A 22,380-nucleotide genomic window follows, 5' to 3' on the forward strand; every position below is an offset into this window, starting at 1 on the left:
GGCAGCAGCGCTACCACTGCGCCACTGTGCCGCCCCTGTCATATTGACCACTTGCAAAATTAAATAATAAACTTTATTCTCACCTAAATCATTTACAATTTACTGCATTGTTTTGTAATGATTTGAATCACCCTGTATGTATGCAATCTCAATACACAAATTAATACTTGCTATCATTTTTCCTTAAAAAATTGTCATATTTGGTCATTTTTAAGGCATTTTTTTACATAATGGTAATCATACAATCTATTATAAAAAGCAGGGAGCGGGCTATTTATTTTTTTTTAGCCAACAGGGTGCTGGCGGATATTGGGCTACTGTTGGCCAGAGAAGGAACAGAAGAGGGGGGAGATGTGTCTGGAAGAAAGAGGAGAGGAGGAAGGTAAAGAGAGTGGAAGTGAGGGTAGGAACTGAAAGTGAACTGAATTGAAAGTTGGTAGTATAAATGGTAAAGGGAGAGAGTTAGCCGAAATAATGGAAAGAAGGAATTTGATATATTGTGCGTGCAAGAGACTAAATTAAAGGGGAGGCCAGGTGGATTGGAGGTGGATTGAAATTGTTCTGTCATGGTGTGGATGGGAGGAGAAATGGGGTAGAGGTTATTCTGAAGGAACAGTATGTCAAGAGTGTTTTGGAAGTGAAAACAGTGTCAGAGTAATGATTATGAAGCTGGAAACTGGAGGTGTGATGATGAATGTTGTTAGTGCATATGCCCCGCAAGCTGGGTGTGCGATGGATGAGAAAGAAGATTTTTGGAGTGAGTTGGATGAAGTAATGGACTGTGTACCCAAGGGACAGAAAGTGGTGATTGGAGCGGACTTCAATGGACATGTTGGTGAAGGAAACAGAGGAGATGAGGAGTTGATGGGTAGGTATGGTGTCAAGGAGAAGAACGAAGAAGGTCAGATGATAGTGGATTTTGCAAAAAGGATGGGCATGGCTGAGGTGAATAAGTATTTTAAGAAGAGGGTGGAACATAGGGCGACGTGGAGGAAGATGCACACATGTAGATTACATCCTATGCAGAAGAGTCAATCTGAAGGAGATTTAAGACTGCAAAGTGGTGGCAGGGGAAAGTGTAATAATAATAATAATAATAATAATAATAATACTTCTTTGCATTTATAGTTAGAATAGGATGTTGGTCTGTAGGATGATGTTGGAGACCAAGAAAAGAAGGAGATAGAGGGCAGAGCCAAGGATCAAATGTTGGAAGTTGAAAAAGGAAGACTTCAAGATTGAGTTTAGGGAGGAGGTTAAACAGGAACTGGGTGGCAATGAAAAGATACCAGACAGCTGGGCAACTACAGCAGAATTAGTAAGGGTGACATCTGGACAGAGGAAGGAGGAAAAGGAAACTTGCTGGTGGAATGGGGAAGTACCAGACAGTATACAGAGGAAGAGGATGGTGAAAAAGAAGTGGGATAGTCAGAGAAATGAAGAAAGTAGACAAGAGTAAAAAGAGATAAGGTGCAAGGTGAAGAGAGAGGTGGTGAAGGCTAAAGAAAAGACGTATGATGAGTTGTATGAGAGGTTGAACACCACGGAGGGAGAAACGGACCTGTACCGATTGGCAAGAGAGAGGGGCTGAGTTGGAAAAGATGTGCAGCAGGTTAGGGTGATAAAGGATAAAGATGGAAACATACTCACAAGCGATGAAAGTGTATTGAGCAGATGGAAAGAATGCTTTGAGAGGAATGAAGAGAATGAGAGAGAGAGAGAGAAGGTTGGATGATGTGGAGATATTCAATCAAGAAGTGCAATGGATTAGCAATGAGGAAGTAAGGACATCTATGAAGAGGATGAAGAATGAAAAGGCCGTTGGTCCAGATGATATACCTATTGAAGCATGGAGATGTTTAGGAGAGATGGCAGTGGAGTTTTTAATCAGATTGTTTAATGGAATCTTGGAAAGTAAGAGGATGCCTCAGGAATGGAGAAGAGGTATACTGGTATTGATTTTTAAGAATAAGGGGGATGTGCAGAGCTGTAGTAACTACAGGTGAATAAAATTGATGAGCCACAGCATGGAGTGATGGGAAAGAGTAGTGGAAGCTAGGTTGAGAAGGGAGGTGATGATTAGTGAGCAGCAGTATGGTTTCATGCCAAGAAAGAGCATCACAGATGTAATGTTTGCTCTGAGGATGTTGATGGGAAAGTATAGAGAAGGCCAGAAAGAGTTATATTGTGCCCTTGTGGAAACTGGTGAAAGAATATGACAGGGTGCATCGAGAGGAGTTGTGGTATTGTATGAGGAAATTGGGAATGGCAGAGAAATATGTAATAAGAGTTGTACAGGATATGTATGAGGGAAGTGTGACAGTGGTGAAGTCTGTGGTAGGAGTGACGGATGCATTCAACGTTGAGGTGGGATTACATCAGGAATCGTCTCTGAGCCCTTTCTTATTTGCAATGGTGATGGACAGGTTGACAGATTAGACAGGAGTCCCCATGGACTATGATGTTTGCTGATGACATTGTGATCTGTAGCAAAAGTAGGGAGCAGGTTGAGGAAACCCTGGAGAGATGGAGATATGCTGTAGAGAGGAGAGGAATGAAGGTCAGTAAGAACAAGACAGAATATATGTGTGTGAATAAGAGAAAGGTCAGTGGAATGGTGAGGATGCAGGAAGTAGAGCTGGCAAAGGTGGATGAATTTAAATACTTGGCATCAACAGTACAGAGTAAAAGGTACTGTGGAAGAGAGATGAAAAAGAGAGTGCAGGCAGGGTGGAATGGGCGGAGAAGAGTGTCAGAAGTAATTTGTGACAGGCAGTTATCAGCAAGAGTGAAAGGGAAGGTCTACAGGATGGTAGTGAGACCAGCTATGTTATATGGTTTGGAGACGGTGGCACTGACCAGAAAGCAGGAGACAGAGCTGGAGGTAAGAGAGTTAAAGATGCTATGATTTGCATTGGGTGTAACGAGGATGGACAGAATTAGAAATGAGTACATTAGAGGGTCAGCTCAGGTTGGAAGGTTGGGAGACAAAGTCAGAGAGGCAAGATTGTATTGGTTTGGACGTGCAGAGGAGAGATGCTGGGTATATTGGGAAAAGGATGTTAAGGATAGATCTGCCAGGGAAGAGGAAAAGAGGAAGGCCTAAGAGAAGGTTTATGGATGTGGTGAGAGAGGGCATGCAGGGGATGACTGTAACAGAGCAAGATGCAGAGGACAGGAAGATATGGAAAAAGATGATCTGCTGTGGCAACCACTAACAGGAGTGGCTGAAAGAAGAAGAAGGTTAGTTATTTTTTTAAAATTTATAACATACGCTACACTTTAGAACATAATTTTATGTGGTAAAACTAAAATATACCAAAATAATTTTCTGCATAATAAAAGTTGTGTACACATATATATCCATTCCGTATTTTTTATGTAAACCCTTTGCTGTAACAATATATTTCCAAAGTCAAAATAAACAAGTTTTGCAGACATTTAACTGATGAAAAAAAAAAAACATCAAAAAGTTAGTGTTTACATAAAAAGCTTTGTGTTTTGGAATTTCCAGGTTTACACAAAGTACAAATTAATTACAAATGACTCAAATGTGACCATCATTGACCATAATTAAACATAATTAAATACTCCTTTACATCTCTCTGGATATAAAAAAGCACCCTTTGCAAGGGCTATAGTCTTTCTTGGACAATTACTGTAAAAATGATGACAAAGGAGCATTCTGCTAATGTGAGAAACAAAGTCATTGAAATGGACAAGGGAGAAATAGCTATAAAAATACTGAACAGTTTGAATGTTGTGTTAAGCACTGCTGGATCCATCATCAGAAAGTGGAAGGTTCACCACAGTATGCAGACTCTTACTAGAACTAGACATTCTAGTAAGAACAGGACACAAATGCCACACAATTTGCTAGATAACCTGTTCCAGTCTGCTACAATGGAGGAAATAATTATTTGATCCCCTGCTGAATTTGTACGTTTGCTCACTTACAAATAAATCAACAATCTCTAATTTTTAAGGTAGTTTCATTTTAATGGAGAGAGACAGAATATCAATCAAAAATACAGAAAAAAACACATCACACAAAAGTTACCAAAGAGCTGTCAAAGGACATCAGGGACAGGATTGTAGACCTGCTTTGGGGCTGTTTTTCTGTTTACCCCATGAGGCAAGATGTTGCATGGATCTCTAGACCGAGGGCAATTGATGGTCATTTTAAAATTTCTTCCATTTCTGAATAATTGCACCCACAGTTGTCACCTTCTCACTAAGCTTCTTGCCGATTGTCTTGTAGCCCATTCCAGCCTTGTGCAGGTCTTACAATCTTGTCCCTTGCTCATGGTGGTAGAAAGGTTGGAAAGGAAGAAATTGATTTTGTTGACAGGTGTGTTTTATACACATAATGAGTGGAGATCAAGATTATCTGTAATTGATTGATCGATTGTAATCTGTGTGCCAAACTGTAAGAGCCAGAATTCTTGCTGGGTTGTAGGGGATCAAATACTATTTCACTCAAAGATATGCAAATCAATTTATATCTTTTATGTAATGTGTTTTTTCTGGATTTTTGGTCGATACTCTGTGTGTCTCTTTCCATTAAAATGAAACTATCATAAATCATTAGAGACTGTTCATTTCTTTGTGAATGAGAAAACCTATGGCTCGGGAGAAATTTCATCTTTCAACATGATAATGATCCTAAGCATAAAGCCAAAGCAATACTGGCAGGTCTCAAAAACAGAAAGCTGAGTGATTTAGAATGGATAGGTCAAAGCCCTAATCTTAACTATATTGAGAATCTGTGGCACTATTTGAAAACCGTTGTCCAGAGACGTCATTCCAACAACCTAGAGGATCATTATAAAATCTGCTGAAAAGAATGGGGAAAAATCACTTCTGCACAGTGCACAAAACTGGTACAGACCTACCCCCAAAGAATTAAGGCTGTTATAGCAGCAAAAGGGTTTTTTCTCTACAGAGTATAAATGTGTAGAGCTTGAATACTTATGCAAACACTAACTTTTGAGCTTTTCTTCTTCAGTGAAATATCTAAAGAAAATGGTTTATTTTCACTTGGTAAATATATTGTTAAAGCATATAAGTTCACATTAAAATACTGAATGGATAAATATTGTGTACAAATCTTTCATCATGCAGAAACTTATGATGACTTTCAAGGGAACTGAATACTTCTGCACACCACTGCAATTTAGGATATGGCTGAAAATTGCTGTAAAAGTCATGTGGTGTGATGGAGGTGTTAGTGTTGAGCTTTCTTTCTCATTACACTTCTTTTTCTCCCAACTACTCTAAAAGATCCTAAAATATATATCCGCAATACCACACAAAATACACTTTTCAACAGTTAATTGGCAACTATAAATTGTCTTAAAATAAGATACTGTTGGTATGTGCATGCCTTTGTCATGTTTTTATGCTGGGCCCGCATTTTGCCAAAAAGGCAGGGGTTCTCAACATCAGTCCTGGGGACACCCTGTGGCTGCAGGTTTTTGTTCCAACCAGATTCCTAATCAGTGACAACACCTTATAGCACTGATCTCATTTAATTAGCTGGTATTTTTTTTCTTTTATTCAACATTCAGAAAAGCATTGCAGCATGATTTTTACATTTATAAGACATTTATAAATATTTCTGCTTTTGCTCTAGATTTAAATACTTAACTCTCTTTTGTTGACTTCATTATACTTTGCCCTTTCTCTGTGCAGTTTTTCCCCTTCACTGTATCTTAATAATGACAACTTAAAACATGCAGAGCAGACACCCAGGCAAACAACACTGAATTATCAAAGGCTGCAGCTACTTTAGAGTTAGACCACTAATTAGTAAATAATGGATTAATTAAACAATTAGAACACCTAGAAAGGTAGAATGAAAATCAAGATGAAAATACTGTTAAAAAGAAATAAAATACATTATTCCTATATATCTGCTTGGTACATTTTAATTTTTTTTTTTTAAGCAAACTTAGTTTTCTAATTAATATATTGTTCCTTAAACACAGAACTTAGAAAATATCAGTTCACTTAATTAGCCCAGGAGTTCAATTAAAAACAGAAGCTGGTTGGAACAAAAACCTGTAGCGACAGGGGGTCCCCAGGACCAACGATGAGAACCCCTGTGTTAAGGTGAGGTTCCCTGCAGGTCTGCAACAGACTAAGCAGATTCACAACATTTACAGATAAATCAACAAACTTCATTTTAACTCTTTGTCATTCTTCTTAAGGGTTCTCTTTCTAAATCTTTAACTGGGTATCTAATTCAATTTAAGTTTCAGCTGTAAAAATACAAAAGCTTGCCACTTACCCATTAGTTACTTCTGTACATATTATCTGCCATTTAAAATGTTACTTGGACTGAAATTAACATGTAATTAAAACATCAAATGATCTACATTGGTACATTTACAATAAATGTTCATTCTGGTTTCACAGTGTATAGGTTGAAATGATGCTTTGGTCAGGAAATGAGATATATATACAAATAAGCCCAAAATTAAAACTACTGGGGTTCTACTATACCAACTGCAATATGCCTGTATAATGCCTCACTGTGTATGTGACTACTGAGTAAGAAGTCTCTTTCTTTTCGTTTTCTTAATTTTTAGCCATTCTGGTGTGTGTGTGTATGTGTGTGTTCATACCATAGTGTATACGCTTGTATATATATTTATCTATGTATAAATTTATTCGAAGAGCTTCTGTAAAAAGCCATATTTCCCACTGGGGACAAATAATATTCTATCTATCCATATATTCAAGCTTGCTGATATAGTTGAATGTTTCAAGCAACTTTGCCAAGCACTATGCAGATTAAAGATACAGTTTACAAGATAACTTTCCTTACAACTGTGCACAAAAGATTAAAACACATACATCAAGTATATATATGCATATTAGTTACAGCTTTGTGACAGTTGTCTCATATGCACGGAAATGGTAAAGTGATGAGTCTATGTGCATCTCCAAAGCAAAAAATACTAGAGAGTCATTTCTATCGTGCTGAAAAATACTTATTTCACCAAACCAAAATGTATGATGAACTATTTTTCATACAACAAAGCAAAAGCAACATCCAAAACATTTTTAAGCAGGTCTGAAGGCAATGATCCCTGCCTCTACAATTCAAATAACAATCTAAGCAAAAACATTGAACTCTTTACTTGTATGATTAATTCAAAAAATCGAAACAGACTATACGCCCTCCACCCCTCAAAAAAAAAATATATATATATATAGTATAATATGACTTATTTTTTCTTCAAATGAAAAGGTACATGCAAATTCATATAAGCAGCTTGAAAATAAAATAATTAACGTACATTATATATAAGGCAGAAAAGTAATTTGTTACAAATTATTAAAATTCTTTTACAACCTTCCTAGAATAAACACAAAATATACACTTCCAGAAAAAGCAGAAAAATGTATGCATATTGTACAAATTTAAATTTTCATGATTATGTCATGTCTCTCCATAGAATAAATCAACGGAAGTGTAAGTTTTAAAGTTAAAATGAAAAATACCTGTCATGTCATAATGTGTGCCATAAAGAGAAATGACTGTCAGTGCGGCTGCTGACACATATGAAACAAATTAATTTTTAAATTGGAATACCAGACGCATACTATACAGGAGGCAGAAATCTTTCATTTGTCACTTCCAGAGATACCACATACAGTATAGGCTTGTGTTTCTCTGTAACAGCAAACATCTCATCTCAATCAATGCACACTAGAGGTTTAGGATTCAATTTTTGATATGTCGACTCAGGCATTAATTACACTTTGGGTAAAATAAAGCTGTGACACTGAACCCCAACTTAAGCGTTTTGGGTGTCACCATTATCCAAGGTGACTTACAAGCATTCCTAATACAGTACAATTATGCTTTTAAATTACGTAGTCGGCTTCTACACAAAAGATTATCACACGCAGTTAACACTATATGTAAAATGGATAAATAAAAAAAATCATGTTTTTGAATTGAAGACAGAACCGAGGGGCAGAAGCGAGTCTTTAATTCAAAATCATGATTCAAAATAATGAGAAAGGATTTCCCATTTGTGGACTACTTTAACTTTCAGGAGGTATTTATTTAACAATATTTTAACAAAAAATGTGTGTGTTTTGGAAATTTTGAGCATACAACTGGATAATTTGCCATGTGGATTATGTAAAATGACTAATGTGAGATTTTTTTCATAGATATTTTTGATATGTTTGCTGTTGTCCAGCATTGGTCACCACAGGCTACCATTATTAGTCATTACTACAAATAACATGGTGTAGGCAACAAAAAAAAAAAAACACTTTTGGTGAAGAATTCTTTTAAAAAGGAAAGGAATACTTCGAATAAGGGATAATGGATGGAAAGAAGTAACTGCCATAAAACTGAAATCTATTTGTTTCTTATTGTCAAGGATTCACAATATAACTCAGGCATCAGGAAAGATGACCAGTGGCCATTCTAAGCACTAATAATCAAATAGTATGACAATTTCAAATTGAAATCATTAAGTCAGTCTTTCAAACAGCACAAAGATTACTAATAATATATCAACATATTAACAGAATAAGGAAAAATGAATGTCCCTAACATAAAAATGTAGATAGTATTAAAATATGTAAAATCCAAAATGCGACAAGTAGTTGAATTCTTCTGACATTTTACCAAGTAATTTCAATAAAAGAGTATAATCAAATAAAACATTAGGTCCACCTAACTATTAAATATTTTTTCTTTTGGTTTTAAGTAACTTTTATTCTTGATAGTGCTGACCCTGTCATCTTCTGGTACAAAGTAGAGAATTACCTCGACTGAAATAGCAACTTTTCCTAGAAAATATTCAATCTTATTCATGCATGGCCAAATCATATTCACTAACTAAGCTGATTTGTGCAGCTTGAGAATGGAGGAGGAAGCCATAGAACCTTCAGAAGAGCCGCATGGGCAACTGAGGAATATGCAAACTCCAAAAAGACAATATCCATTACGAAGAATAAAATATGGGCTCCTGAAGCTGCTAAAATTTGAGCATCATAACTTCATATGTATATGCTTTAATACTTTCATTTTGTTGCATCACGTGAGACAATTTATTACTATGATATTACTATGTAGCCCCGCTACAAGTGTTCGTCAGAACTTTAAAATTTCTACCACTGTTGACTAGAGCTTTAACAAAAAAAAAATTTACTGAATTTTAAAAGAGAGAGTCTTGATAATCACAAACACTTGTGATAATATCAGTGTCCACTTTCCATTGTCACCTATTTTAATACATAGCCACAGAAGTCTGGAGCCAATCCTGTTAACCTTCGGATGCAAGGTAGGAACCAACCCTGTATAGGGCACAAGTCCAACTAAAGCTGCACTCACTTATATAAACCCACACACATTCATACTTGGCAAACTTTACACCCACAGCCATTTATACTAGCAAAACTAAAATGTTAATGTCCTAGAATTCCATGCTTTACTTAACATGCTAATTTTCTGTTCCAACATGAAAAATACTAATTTAGTCAGAAGTGGCAGTTTCAAAGATAGTAATTCAAAATATTTCAGAACAAATATCAATAATATAATAGGTGTTATTTTACTAAAGGAATGTGTTTTCATATTCAATGTGTAATAATTAAAAAAGTAAATGTAAGAAGAACTTTAAAAAATATTAGCACCCTATGTCCAAACCAACAATGTTCAAATGGTTTATTGCCCACTATTGGGTATGTGATTGCAGAACAGACTAGAAGGCCCAAAATCAGAACTTTTTCTTTCTTTCTTTTTTTTTAAATTCAAACAGCAAGTTAGAATATGGATGACATGTCATCCTATAACAGATCCAACCTTTCATTCCTTGCACTCACAATCAAACCCAGAGAAAGCAGCTGATAAATTATAATTATATCCATATTAAAACCAAAACAATACCACAATACTACAAATACTAACTTGCTTTTCATGGAATGTCAAAGAAGTATAAAACTTTTGAAAAGGTAGGCCAATCAAAATTATTAGTTCCCATTTTAATACAACATTTTAAATGTTATCTATTGAAAGGTCATTTAAGTTAGCCAGCACAAGTTTTTACTATTACTTACAGTGAACTTGACATTAAAAAGAAACAACAGAGGTTAAAAATAGGTGTGAGCAACAGATCAAAATTCAGGTTTTAGCATGTCAGACAGATGCAGCATGGTGAGGTATTTTTGATTAATGAAGTGAAATAAAAAATATATATATATAAGTGTGAAATTAATCATCTTTGAATTCTCAACTAACGAGAGACATCAGTGAAGAACTGCACAGGTTCAGTAAAGTGACATAAAAGCTAAAGTAACCGACATACAGACACTTGAATTGCACACACAACTTCTACTGTCATTATTTACGCTATCACGTCACCTTGTTATAGCAACAAAGTGTAAAAGTTAAAAAAATATCAGACGGACATACACCCTTGTTAAGAAATACTGTGCAAGCTAAAAGAATTCTGAAAGGCTGACTGCCACAAATTACTAGCTCTAGATGATCATAATCCAAAACATTCTTCAGCACCCAAACCTACTAACTACTAATGTCTCAATAAACGCTTGTCATGGTTTAGAAAAAAAAATTAAACCATAAACGTGTGGTCCCTAATCACAAAAAATAATCGACAAAACCCTGGTGACACTTCAGGACCTTGTCTCCCACTGTCGACTTTCATCGATCCTTCATCATTCAATGAACACTCGAGATCATCTTGTTCTATTACGCTACCAGAACACCGCACAACTCCAGTTCCAAAAAGGGAATAGAGATCCGCACAGCAACTGCTTGTGTCAGCTCTCAAAATACCAACAAACCCTCTCTGACCTTCCCTCACTGCTCCATCTAGCTGGTTAACATTGCTGCAAATGGACTGTCAAAGCCGCCAGGGTAAAGAAAAAAAATAGATAAAGACACCTTCTTTACTATTTTTCTGCACTCTCCGCAAATACATTCGAATCTTTCTCACGCTCTGAGGGTATATGTATATATTTATTCATTTATATTGTTTGTTTTTTATCTCACCTACCATTTTATCACCAGCTGTTTGACCAACTTCACTGCCACTGTTAATCAAGTGCGCATGCGCCTCAATCCCTGGGGCTTGCGCTCTACTGTCGGAGAGCACGCGTAAAAAGAGAATGCTAGCTTGGGTTTTGTAGTTTTCTTTAAACTACAGAGCTGCCGCGGGACGGTTTCAAAATATCAGACTACACTATAAACTGAAATGAATTATCGATCAGTTTACACGAGGTTCCTTTTTCCGAAACTACTTTTTAAAGCTTATATAATAAAAAACATATTTAATATGTATTTAACTTTCTGTCTAAACTACATTTCCCATGTTCCTAATCGTTAAAACTGGGTTACTTGCCTCTTTTCGTGTTCTTGTACACATTACATTTCTGGGAATTTTAGCCCTGTCTTGCTAGTGATTGGATAGTTGTGGCCATACAGCGATGCTCTTTAAAACCTACGGTGAATAATATGAAATAAAGTCACTTAAAAAAACGATAATGCACACTCTCGCTTACAGGATTCAAAGTGTAGCCTTTCGAAAAAAATACGCACACGGGAAAATCTTTAAATGCGTCATGAACTGCAGTGAGCCGGATTTGTCATGCTGTACATTTGAAGCAAGCCAAGCAGGAGACGGCGCACTTTGTTGACATTTCAACGCGTGAAGGACGCAGGAGTTGACGTGCACTGTAGGCTGTTACTAAGATGTTTGTCCTGCTGTGGAAGGCATGAATGAAAGTTCTGTGTTGACAACTTCACAGCGCCTCGGTCCAGGTAGGTGAGTACTGTAGCCGGATGTATTTTTTTTCCACGGCATCAACGGAGATTATTTTTAACTCTTACAAAATGGGAGAGGTTGGGTGTAGTTTGTCGTTTTTCCTCAAATACATTATTTTACTGATTAGACATGAGGAACCGGGGAGTGTTTAGGCAGGTCCCGAAGAAAGTGGTAGCTAGACAGATATGGAACAGATTCTGGTTCCATAAGCTCTATGAAATTCACGAGATATTTTACTTACCGATTTGGTAGTGTTATGAACACACGATGAATCGACGTTAGCATCGTCCGCTGACAGTTCAACACTACAGATAAGCCACTTTGGGAACTTTAGATTCAGAGTACCGTGTTGGAATAATCCGATTTTTAAATTGTTTCAGCAGTTTCTTAATACCTTAATCACTTCGTAGGTTTTTCTCACAATAATTAAATTTAATCAAACACATGAACACGTTAAGCTGGAATTGGGGGCGTGGTAGGTGAAATTTAAAACTTTTGTATTTGGGATAACTCTACATTTTAAGACCATGCTCAGATTTGGTGTGTATGGGTTTTGCATCGGTGGCGTGCTTTCCCCCATTTTTAGAAGTTTCATGGCTGTACTGCTGAAGATCTCACAATGGAGCGTTTATTCTTAAAGGGAGGCTTAAAATGTGGGTGTTGGCCACGCCTTCACTCTAGGGAATGATCTAGGAAGACATAACTTTTTTTGTGCTTTTGTACATTAAAAGTGTATATCGCCGTGCATATATCTATCTATCGCCAATATAACCTATTCTACGTTTGGCAGTGGCTTTCATGCTCTATGGTTTGCGGATTTTCTCGTCCTAGGTGTGCATAGTGGCTCCCTTAAACATACCGGGCGTAATACTCTATGTCACAAATACCGGTAAGGGCAATAGCATATTTATAAGAGGGGTGTTTTGAGCTTGCATTGCAAGAATACTCCACATTTTCACAGGTAACGAAGCTAAATAATGTGCCTATTGCTGCGTTTCCTAAATTAAGCAACCTCAGTCAGTAAGTGCATTGTTCTCATTTGCATTTTCATGGACTGAACTTTATCCTGTGCTCTTTTCAAACTGGTATGAATGGCTGTTCTCTCTGGCACCGATAAATCCTATCCTAACTGGTTATACCAGTAAACTACATGTGAATCTACTAATAAGATGAAGATTCCTTAAACATTGATATAATGACTTTACAGCTGTCTTTCATTTTGTAGCCAGGTATATATGCTACTCTGCTGAAAAGCTTGGCAGAGCCTAGGCAGCATTAAAGAATGCAGGCAAACTTGTTGTGTGTCAGAGGATAATATCAAAAAAACTGGAAATCATTCTAACTGATGACAGACACCCATTACACACGGAAACTTCAGTAAATCAGTAATGATAGTCACATTAAAAACACATTCAAATATTTCCAGAAATTCCCATAGCCATACATTTTTCTAAAAAAGAATATTGGATGTGATAAAACTTTTCAGAAGTAAAAAGTTTCGTATTTATCATATAACCATTTTATGTAAAAACACATTTTCAAACTGCTAGAAGTAGATAGCAAATAATCTGTCTTACAAATGATATATTTTAGAATTTCTGTGCAAATTGTAATCAATCTTGTTTCATCTTTGTTTTATTTCATTTCTGTTTGTTGGATGCAGCTGGGAAGGCAAATTTAACATTTTCATGTGTAAACATGACAAAATAAAAAACTTGAAACATAGTAAAGAAAAACTTACAATTATACTAATCCTTTAATTTATTGATAAACTAGCAAAATACCCGCGCTTCGCAGCGGCGAAGTACAGCCTTAAAATTTTTATTAAGAAGAAAATTAAACCTTTTTAAACTGAGGGAAAATATACCAATAATTATTTGTTAAGGATCTCTTTGTATACCACATTGTGAGTTTGGCCCTCCGGTTGTAATATGACCAAGCTGTGCGCTGAGCTTACTCTTGAGCATGCAATGTACAGTTGGCCATGTGAACAGTAATCTTGTTTCAAATCTCACTGATTGGATAGCTGCTGTCATAATCGGTTTGAGTTTCATGGTTTGTTTCCATTACGACGGTATTTGCAGAACTTGTGTTGAAGTGACATTCGGCATCTGTCAAGCATTGTAAGCATACAACCGGTTTCATCGATAACTTCACATCCAGCTTTTGAGAGTCTAAACACTGATAAACATCAAAGTGTCCACTACTGAAATCGTCACCTGTGAATCTAAGATGTTTAAGTGGCATTGGCGGTTGTCAAAAGGTGTAAAATATTTGGCCATTTCGGTACACTTGAAAGCTACAACCGAACAATTCAGCAGCAGCCATCAACTCACATGCAGAACCATAGGTGAAGGGCTTAAGCATTTCACTCTTATAGTGCTCCTGTGTAGTATAATTATCTCCTGTACCGTCATCAGTCCACACCTTGAACCTGTCCCAGTCATTCAATACATAAGACACAATGTTCCTCCGGATATCAAGAGTGAGCCTGATATGGCTGTGCAATATGTAACAAAGAGAATGGAAAAGGTAGGTGCCATCTCCGGGCATGGAAACCACTCGGAAAGTGACAGTTCTTTGATCAATGGTGATCACCTCGATAGAGATGTTAATGGGGGTACGGTTGGAATGATAAAGGAAAGGGGTACCTGAACAATGTAAAATAAGTCTAAAATACCTACACAATAACTATAATCGTAATAAACAAACAATAAAACAGCGGAGAAGCCGTGGATTAAATAAAAAGGCTGTAGTTATCCGCAGGGAGATGTGAATCCCGTGGCGAAGCAAGGAAGGGAATGTAGAGACCGTAGTGACGGACGGCCTTATATAGGCAGGCAGCGAACAACGTGGGAGGCGTTGGGATGGGGACCCAACGCCGCCTCACACGGTGACTGAGCTGCAGGCTATGGATGTATATATGTACATAAGTAGGATTCAGTTAGTGTTGGGAACCCGCGTACCAAATTTCTTGAAGATGGGCCTATAAGTAACAAAGGCCGTTGAAAAGTTCAATATGGTGGCCGACAGTGGGATCATACCACCGAAATAAGTACGTACATCGGTTTTGGTTAGCGCAGGGAAGCCGCCTACCAAATTTCGTGAAGATGGAGTTAGCCTTCTACCTACACGGGAAATTGGAGAATTAGTGACGTTGGAAAGTTCAATATGGTGGGCGACAGTGGCGTCCTACCACCGAAATAAATACGTACATCGGTTTCGGTTAGCGCAGGGAAGCCGCCTACCAAATTTCGTGAAGATGGGGCTGTAAATAAGAAAGTTCAACAAGGCGGATGTTGTCGACCGTTAGCGATCATTATGTGTAGAATTTCGAAATGAAACCTGCTTAACTTTTGTATGTAAGCTGTAAGGAATAAGCCTGCCAAATTTCAGCCTTCTATCTACACGGGAAGTTGGAGAATTAGTGATGAGTCAGTCAGTCAGTCAGTCAGTCAATGAGTGAGGGCTTTGCCTTTTATTATTATAAATATATACAGAACTTCTCAAGAGTGGTAAAATTAATTTATGCTCATATATCTTTTTTCTTTCTTTTTTTAGCATTTTATTGAATTTATTAAAAGAAAGTAACATTTCATACAAGCAAGTCAAACTTGACAAAACTAAGTTCAAATCAACCCCCACCCATGACAAAGGGAGCAAGGTTAACACCCAGAGTAAACCTTTTAAGAGTAGAAAAAAGGGTGAGAAAATCTTTTCCCCCAGTTTAAGTGCTTATTCTAAAGTGTTATTGATTAGATCCTTCCAGGTTTTAAAAAAGTTTCGAACAGATCCTCTACTTGAGAATTTGATTTATGCTTACATTTCCACTATTTACAATAAAAAATAAATGTATAAAAGATAACAGTTTTACAAATTTCCAAAGGCAATAGGCCTCAGTTATGGTTGAGTTAGTTAATTGGATGTATCAGAAGTACTATGTAACTAACTTGATACTTTTTGTATACAATATTCTCGTGAATATACTACATAGAATTGCACATGACTAAAACATTCCTGACATTAATCAATTCTTGTTTTCCTAGTGACTGGTGTTTTTTTTATGTTCACTACAAAACTCAGTTTTAGAGGAAATGGTATTCTTTTGAATTGAAACTGGTAATCAGTAAAAAATAATGGGAATTTTGGACGTTTTTACTGTTATTATTATTGTAATTTTTTATGATCAAATTTTTATTGATAACAAGAAAAGGAAATATAGCCAAAGAAATCCAACAAAAACAACTGATTTTAAGCTATATAAGAACATATACCAAACACCACCACACCCAATCCTATTTGAGACTGCTATTTAAACAAAAGCATTAAAAAGGGAAAAAAAGAGTTGGTGAGTGAACTGGTACACACACCACACTGGAGCACAGAATGAAGTAAAAAAGCACAAGGAAAGCTGTACACAGGAAAACTGCAATCTCCAACCAGGTCTTTACTAATTGAATAGCGTGAAGCCAGTTGCGGATAGTTGAGCCAGAAGAGTTGTTAATCCGAGATATTATTATTATTATTATTTTTTTTGCAATTTTCATTTGTTTTTGTTGTTCACTCAAGCATTACTTTTCATGTTTTCCATCAGTTGTTTGTTCAAGCTTCTAAAGCTATAGTCGAAACATAAAATTGTAGCACTAAATCATGTATTTTAACTTATAAACAGCAATGTAGAGAAGAGTCAAGCAAAATGACACATTTTATTGGCTAACTAAAAAGATTACAATATGCAAGCTTTCGAGGCAACTCAGGCCCCTTCTTTAGGCAAGATGTAATACAGAAACTGAAGTTTCCTGTGTTTATATCCACACACAAGGACAAGAAACAGCAATGGTAAATCTTTAAAGGAAAAAATTTTAAATGTAAAAAATTAATAGGTTCACTCAGGCTAAGATTAATTTAACAAGAGAGAGAAGAACAATGTATGGTCAAGAGATTTTTGGATAAGATAACTGTCCAACAAAGAAAGTCCTTTGAAGTCTGTGATGAGTTTTTCAAAACAATATGGGTCTGTAGACAGGTTATCTGTGTCAGTCTGAGAGATGCAAACAGTCCACATACCTGGATATAAAACTCTTGTCTCTATTCAAGCCATTCTGTAATGTATTAAATTTTAACATGAGCTTAACTTCCCATTCTTTTCTCTCTTGCTGTGTTTTGAAGTTGCCCATAAGCACTGTGACTTTAAAGTCCCTCTCACAGTGTCCATGGCTGCCATTTTTCCTTTAAAGATTTACCATTGTTGTTTCTTGTCCTAGTGTGTGGATATAAACACAGGAAACTTCAGTTTCTGTATTACATCTTGCCTGAGTTGCCTCGAAAGCTTGCATATTGTAATCTTTTTAGTTAGCCAATAAAAGGTGTCATTTTGCTTGGCTCTTCTCTACATTCATAATGGCTAACACGGTACAACACCCTAGTACTATAAACAGTAATGTTATTTAAAGAAAGTACCTTTAGGTAATGCAATGAATTGAACCCTTTAATTTGGGGGTTGTTTTTTGTAGTTGTTGAAGTTGGACAATATAACTTCTAGTATTGTGGTTTGAACACTTCTTAAACATTTGCGTTTAGGGGTCTGGGTGTGAATACCGGTCCACTTCAGGTATTAGTTTCAGTGTTCTTCCGAGAATTTTTTTCAGCCGGGTGACATGAAAAAGTAGCCGGGTGGGACGGGGAAATTTGGTGGTGGGGAAAATTTAAATGTGCACTTATTTTATTAGTTAATTATTATTAATTATTTTCCAATGCTCAATATGACTTCCTTTTTTAAGGTTTGACACTTGTGCCAGAATATTTTTATTAAATTTAAGAAGTATCCAATTCAGGATCCTGCAACCCTAAAAAAAAATTTTAAATAAAAATTGTTATGACATAAACCAAGAGGCACAAGTATTGTCACTGTTGGGAAGAAAAGTGAAAACAATGGAAAAAAAGTATGGGAAACCTAATGAAGAAAAATTTTAAAAAATTATTCAAAGCCAACTTGCATATGCAGAAGGTGTCTTCAGTTAAATATTTATTCTTCTTTTCTTCCTAGAGGCCCAGTTGTTTACAGCTTTCTCATTATCAAAGTCCCCAGGATCTGGGCCCTCCAAGGAGATCAGCATGAGATTATTTTGCATGCTATTTCTCAAACATGTCTTGATCCTTTTAGGGGCAGAAAACCCCCTTTCACATTCAGCTGTGCTCCCTGGCCCAATATGAGGTAGTTTGGCTAAATGTGGAAGACTCTTTGAGCTCTGATGTCGTTGCTATTTTTAGTAAAAGTAATAAAGTCTTTGTATGATTGACTTCTAATCATTTTTGACATAACTGTCCATTCTTGCCTGCTACTTTCAAATTTTAAAATTGGAGGGCTACCATTTTTGGAGTATGATCAAAAAGAATTTCAGCAGACTCACTTGAATTGTGAGTTTCTGCATTGAAAACGTTTGAAAAGCTGGTGTGGCAGATGCCTGGATCGACGACCCGGCCGGGACGCTTTGGAGGACCAGAAGAGGGCGTGCACTCATCTCAGACCACGTGGGGGCAGCCACCCTGGTTGTTATGGGGACCACGGGTACAGAGCTTTGAAGCTCAACCCTGTGAGGGCATGTGGTCACCGCCAGGGGGTGCCCCGGTGCCTGGAAAGCCCTGGACCTCAGCACTTCCACCACACCAGGAAGTGCTGGGGGGAAGAAGAGCAGGGACACCCGGAGTGCTTCCGGGGATACAGCCTTGCACTTCCGCCACACTGGGGCGTGTTGGTGGAAGACTGCCGGGAAACACCTGGAGCACATCCGGGTGATTATAAAAGGGGCCACCTCCCTTCATTCGATGACTGGAGTCGGGTGGGAGTGGATGTGAGTCTTGCGAGAAAGGAGTGGAGGCGGCCTGAAGAAAGGCACTGGAGAGAGAGGCCTGGACTTTTGGGGATTGGTGCAGAGGCACTGGGTTGTGCACAAACTAAACTGTAAATAGTGTAAATAAATATGTATGTGTTGGGTGACCAAACATTGTCCGTCTATCTGTGTCCGGGGCTCGTCTCACACTGGAAATAATTGGCATATCGGGGAATCTTGCATCTAGGTGCTTGACAACTGTCTCTAGGTATTTGTCATATATTGCAGTTTTGAATGACATTACATCACTCTGTGTATAAACAATGCAGAGATCTGACCATTCTTCTGCCAGACAATGATGAAGGCTTTGAAAATATCTCCCACTAGTGTCTTTCAACTCCACGATGGACAATTTTGTGGTGAGCAAAATTGGCTCAATTTCGGTAAGATCGACATCTTGTCTTTGCCAAGCCATAGATAAGTTGGACAACAAAGGTAATACGTCTGAAAGCATCATCAGAGAGGAAACAAAATTGTACGTTTTAATACATCTGCTTAATCCTTCAGCTGTGATGTCATTTTGTTCAGTGGTCTCTCTTTCAAGTGCAGCTATGACACTCATCATACACTGTTGTAGTGACTGTACTGCAGAGTTATGAGACGGCCATCTACTGTCGCTGGCCATTTTCAACTTAATCTGGGGAATGTTCAGAATATTTTGTATTTCTGTTAAACCAGCCATGCTAGCTGAAGAGTTTTGGAAGAAATAGAACAGCTGCCTTAAGATGTCATTCAGTTTTGTTAAATAAAGTACAGCAGCTGCTGCTTGGGCACTTGCAAGGGCCAATCGGTGGTTTACACAGTGGCAGTTGACCAAGAGTCCAGATGTTTTATCTTTAAGCAGTTTTGCCACACCTCTGTTTCCCAATCGTAACAGCCACTCCATCTGACCCTAGTCCAACCAGATTAGCAGTTTTCAGTCCTAGAGTTTCCATAGTCTCACTCAGTGTGTTGGTTATAGTCTCCGCTTTTTTCATCAATCATATTGCGGGTTGATACAAAACTAATTCTGACCTCTTTAGTGACCTGGAAAACATATGTAATATAAATAATTAATTATTTTACAACTGAGATGTCTGTGGTTTCATCACACAGAAAGAATACTGAAAACATTTTTAGCTTTTATATTTCTCAGTATATTAGACTTTATTTCTGATGCTAAGACTATGACATCCAGCAGCTCTTGCATTATTATTTCAGAGGAGTAGTGTGCATTTTTACCAACATTGAGATGTAAAAAGGAACAACCCATTTCTTTACAGTGTTCCAACACCTTTTCAAACAACGTTGTATGTGGCAACTCGTATTTTACCAACCAATACATGGATCTTAAAGCTCCCACAAAGACATCTCTCTGTAAGTTATTTAACACAGATACAGATCTTTCAATTTGACTGATTTCAGTTTGCTCTAGTACACGCTTTCCTAAAAGGTCAGCAGAAGACTCGATGTGCGTTTTACTTTTTTCATGGTCCTGCAAGCTTTCTTTTCTAATTCTTGTGAATGGCACATTTACCCAAGGTAACTCCTTCCTTGGGGGGTGTTTGTTTGCACCACATACCATTTTCTTTGAGCATTAGCCAATCAAAATCTTTAAACCATTGTTTGTTTATGCCGGATAAGTGGTGCTTAGATTTATCAATTGTCAGAGTGTGTGCTGAAGAGATTTCCCGTGATGGACCAGCCTCTGCAATGTCTTTATCTGAAATTGCCACATCAGGAGTTGACGCTGCAACTTCATTAGTTTGTGGCATCTGTTTTATGAAATAACTGAACAGTGTTGTTTTCAGTACACTTTTTTTTACTCATGTCGGTAAAATGTTTGGAAAAAATTAAACGTACCTTTGAATAAGACTTTTGAGTGGGAAAGTGGGAGCCTGTTGGATATTCAATGCACACTTGTACTATGGCAGGGCAAGATATGAACAAAAAAAGGAATGGCAGATGGGTCACTTTAACAAATCCATCAGCATTTCAGTGACAAAACTTTTGCGCAGGACACAGTGTGTGCTGCAAGGGTTTCTGCACTGTTGCAGTATGGGTGCAGGTCCAAATATGAGCAAATATAAGAACGGCAGATAGGGTCACTTTAACAGGAACCACAGTGAGTGCTACAAGGATCATTGCACACAGAACACACCTAATGCTTAAACAACTGTATGTATATATACAGTGGGTACGGAAAGTATTCAGACCCCCTTCAATTTTTCACTCTTTGTTATATTGCAGCCATTTGCTAAAATCATTTAAATTAATTTTTTCCCTCATTAATGTACACACAGCACCCCATATTGACAGACAAAAAAGGAATTTTTGAAATTGTTGCAGATTTATTAAAAAAGAAAAACTGAAATATCGCATGGTCCTAAGTATTCAGACCCTTTCCTCAGTATTTAGTAGAAGCACCCTTTTGAGCTAATACAGCCATGACTCTTCTTGGGAAAGATGCAACAAGTTTTTCACACCTGGATTTGGGGTTGTCCTTGTCCTCTTTGGTCTGGATGACATGGCGTCCCAGATTTCCAAAATGAACTTCGAATCGTGACTCGTCTGACCACAGAACAGTCTTCCATTTTGCCACACTCCATTTTAAATGATCCGTTGCCCAGTGATAACGCCTGAGCTTGTGGATCTTGCTTAGAAATGGCTTCTTCTTTGCACTGTAGAGTTTCAGCTGGCAACGGCGGATGGCACGGTGGATTGTGTTCACTGTGATCCTCTGCCATTCCTCCTTGCAGATCCTCTCCAGTTATGTCAGGTTGGATGGTAAACGTTGGTGGACAGCCATTTTTAGGTCTCTCCAGAGATGCTCAATTGGGTTTAAGTCAGGGCTCTGGCTGGGCCATTCAAGAACAGTCACAGAGTTGTTGTGAAGCCACTCCTTCGTTATTTTAGCTTTGTGCTTAGGGTCATTGTCTTGTTGGAAGGTAAACCTTCGGCCCAGTCTGAGGTCCTTAGCACTCTGGAGAAGGTTTTTGTCCAGGATAACCCTGTACTTGGCCGCATTCATGTTTCCCTCGATTGCAACCTGTCGTCTTGTCCCTGCAGCTGAAAACCACCCCCACAGCATGATGCTGCCACCGCCATGCTTCACTGTGGGGACTGTATTGGACAAGTGATGAGCAGTGCCTGGTTGTCTCCACACACTGAGGAGAGGCAAGACACATGACAGCCCATATGGAGTTTTCTAAAAGACACCTGAAGGACTCTGAGATGGTGAGAAATAAGATTTTCGGGTCTGATGAGACAAAGATAGAACTTTGCTAAGCGGTATGTGTGGAGACAACCAGGCACTGCTCATCAGAGTTTTAGCCTCTTAGCTAGGTCCTTGGGAGTCTTACAGTCTGAGATCTATTTCTTTTGTTCTAACACATTTCATCTCTTGTTAGTAACCAGTTCATCAATATCAGGCTTGAAATCTTGTGCAGCTGCAACTTTAATGAGGGACTAGCAAAATACCCGCACTTCGCAGCGGAGAAGTAGTGCGTTAAAGAAGTAATGAAAAAGAAAAGGAATCATTTTGAAAATAACGTAACATGATTGTCAATGTAATTGTTTTGTCACTGTTATGAGTGTTGCTGTCATATATATATATATATATATATATATATATATATATATATATACACAAACCGGATTCCAAAAAAGTTGGGACACTATACAAATCGTGA

The 22,380-nt window shown here is 37.6% G+C and overlaps 2 protein-coding genes across 6 annotated transcripts in view; one reads left to right on the plus strand and one right to left on the minus strand.

Annotated features, from left to right (window-relative positions):
- The window catches only part of dcun1d2b (DCN1, defective in cullin neddylation 1, domain containing 2b), a 128,992-nt gene extending 116,838 nt beyond the window's left edge, over positions 1-12,154 (minus strand). For 3 of the 4 annotated variants that reach the window (XR_005632610.1, XM_039744654.1, XM_039744655.1), the window contains exon 1: positions 11,052-11,106. Coding sequence is in view for 2 of the 4 variants with exons in the window: in XM_039744654.1 (XP_039600588.1) it covers positions 11,052-11,054 (3 nt within the window). In the remaining 2 variants the exon portion in view is untranslated. Of the gene's footprint in view, positions 1-11,051; positions 11,107-12,060 lie in introns of those variants that run through there. The other variant, XM_039744656.1, reaches the window with a different exon arrangement.
- tmco3 (transmembrane and coiled-coil domains 3) overlaps positions 11,410-22,380 on the plus strand; it is a 108,706-nt gene continuing 97,735 nt past the window's right edge. The window contains exon 1 of one of the 2 annotated variants that reach the window (XM_039744652.1): positions 11,410-11,819. The gene's annotated coding sequence lies outside the window, so the exon portion shown is untranslated. The remainder of the gene's footprint in view (positions 11,820-22,380) is intronic. The other variant, XM_039744653.1, reaches the window with a different exon arrangement.

Source organism: Polypterus senegalus, chromosome 2 (genome assembly GCF_016835505.1).
Source record: "Polypterus senegalus isolate Bchr_013 chromosome 2, ASM1683550v1, whole genome shotgun sequence".
Lineage (NCBI taxonomy): Eukaryota > Metazoa > Chordata > Cladistia > Polypteriformes > Polypteridae > Polypterus > Polypterus senegalus.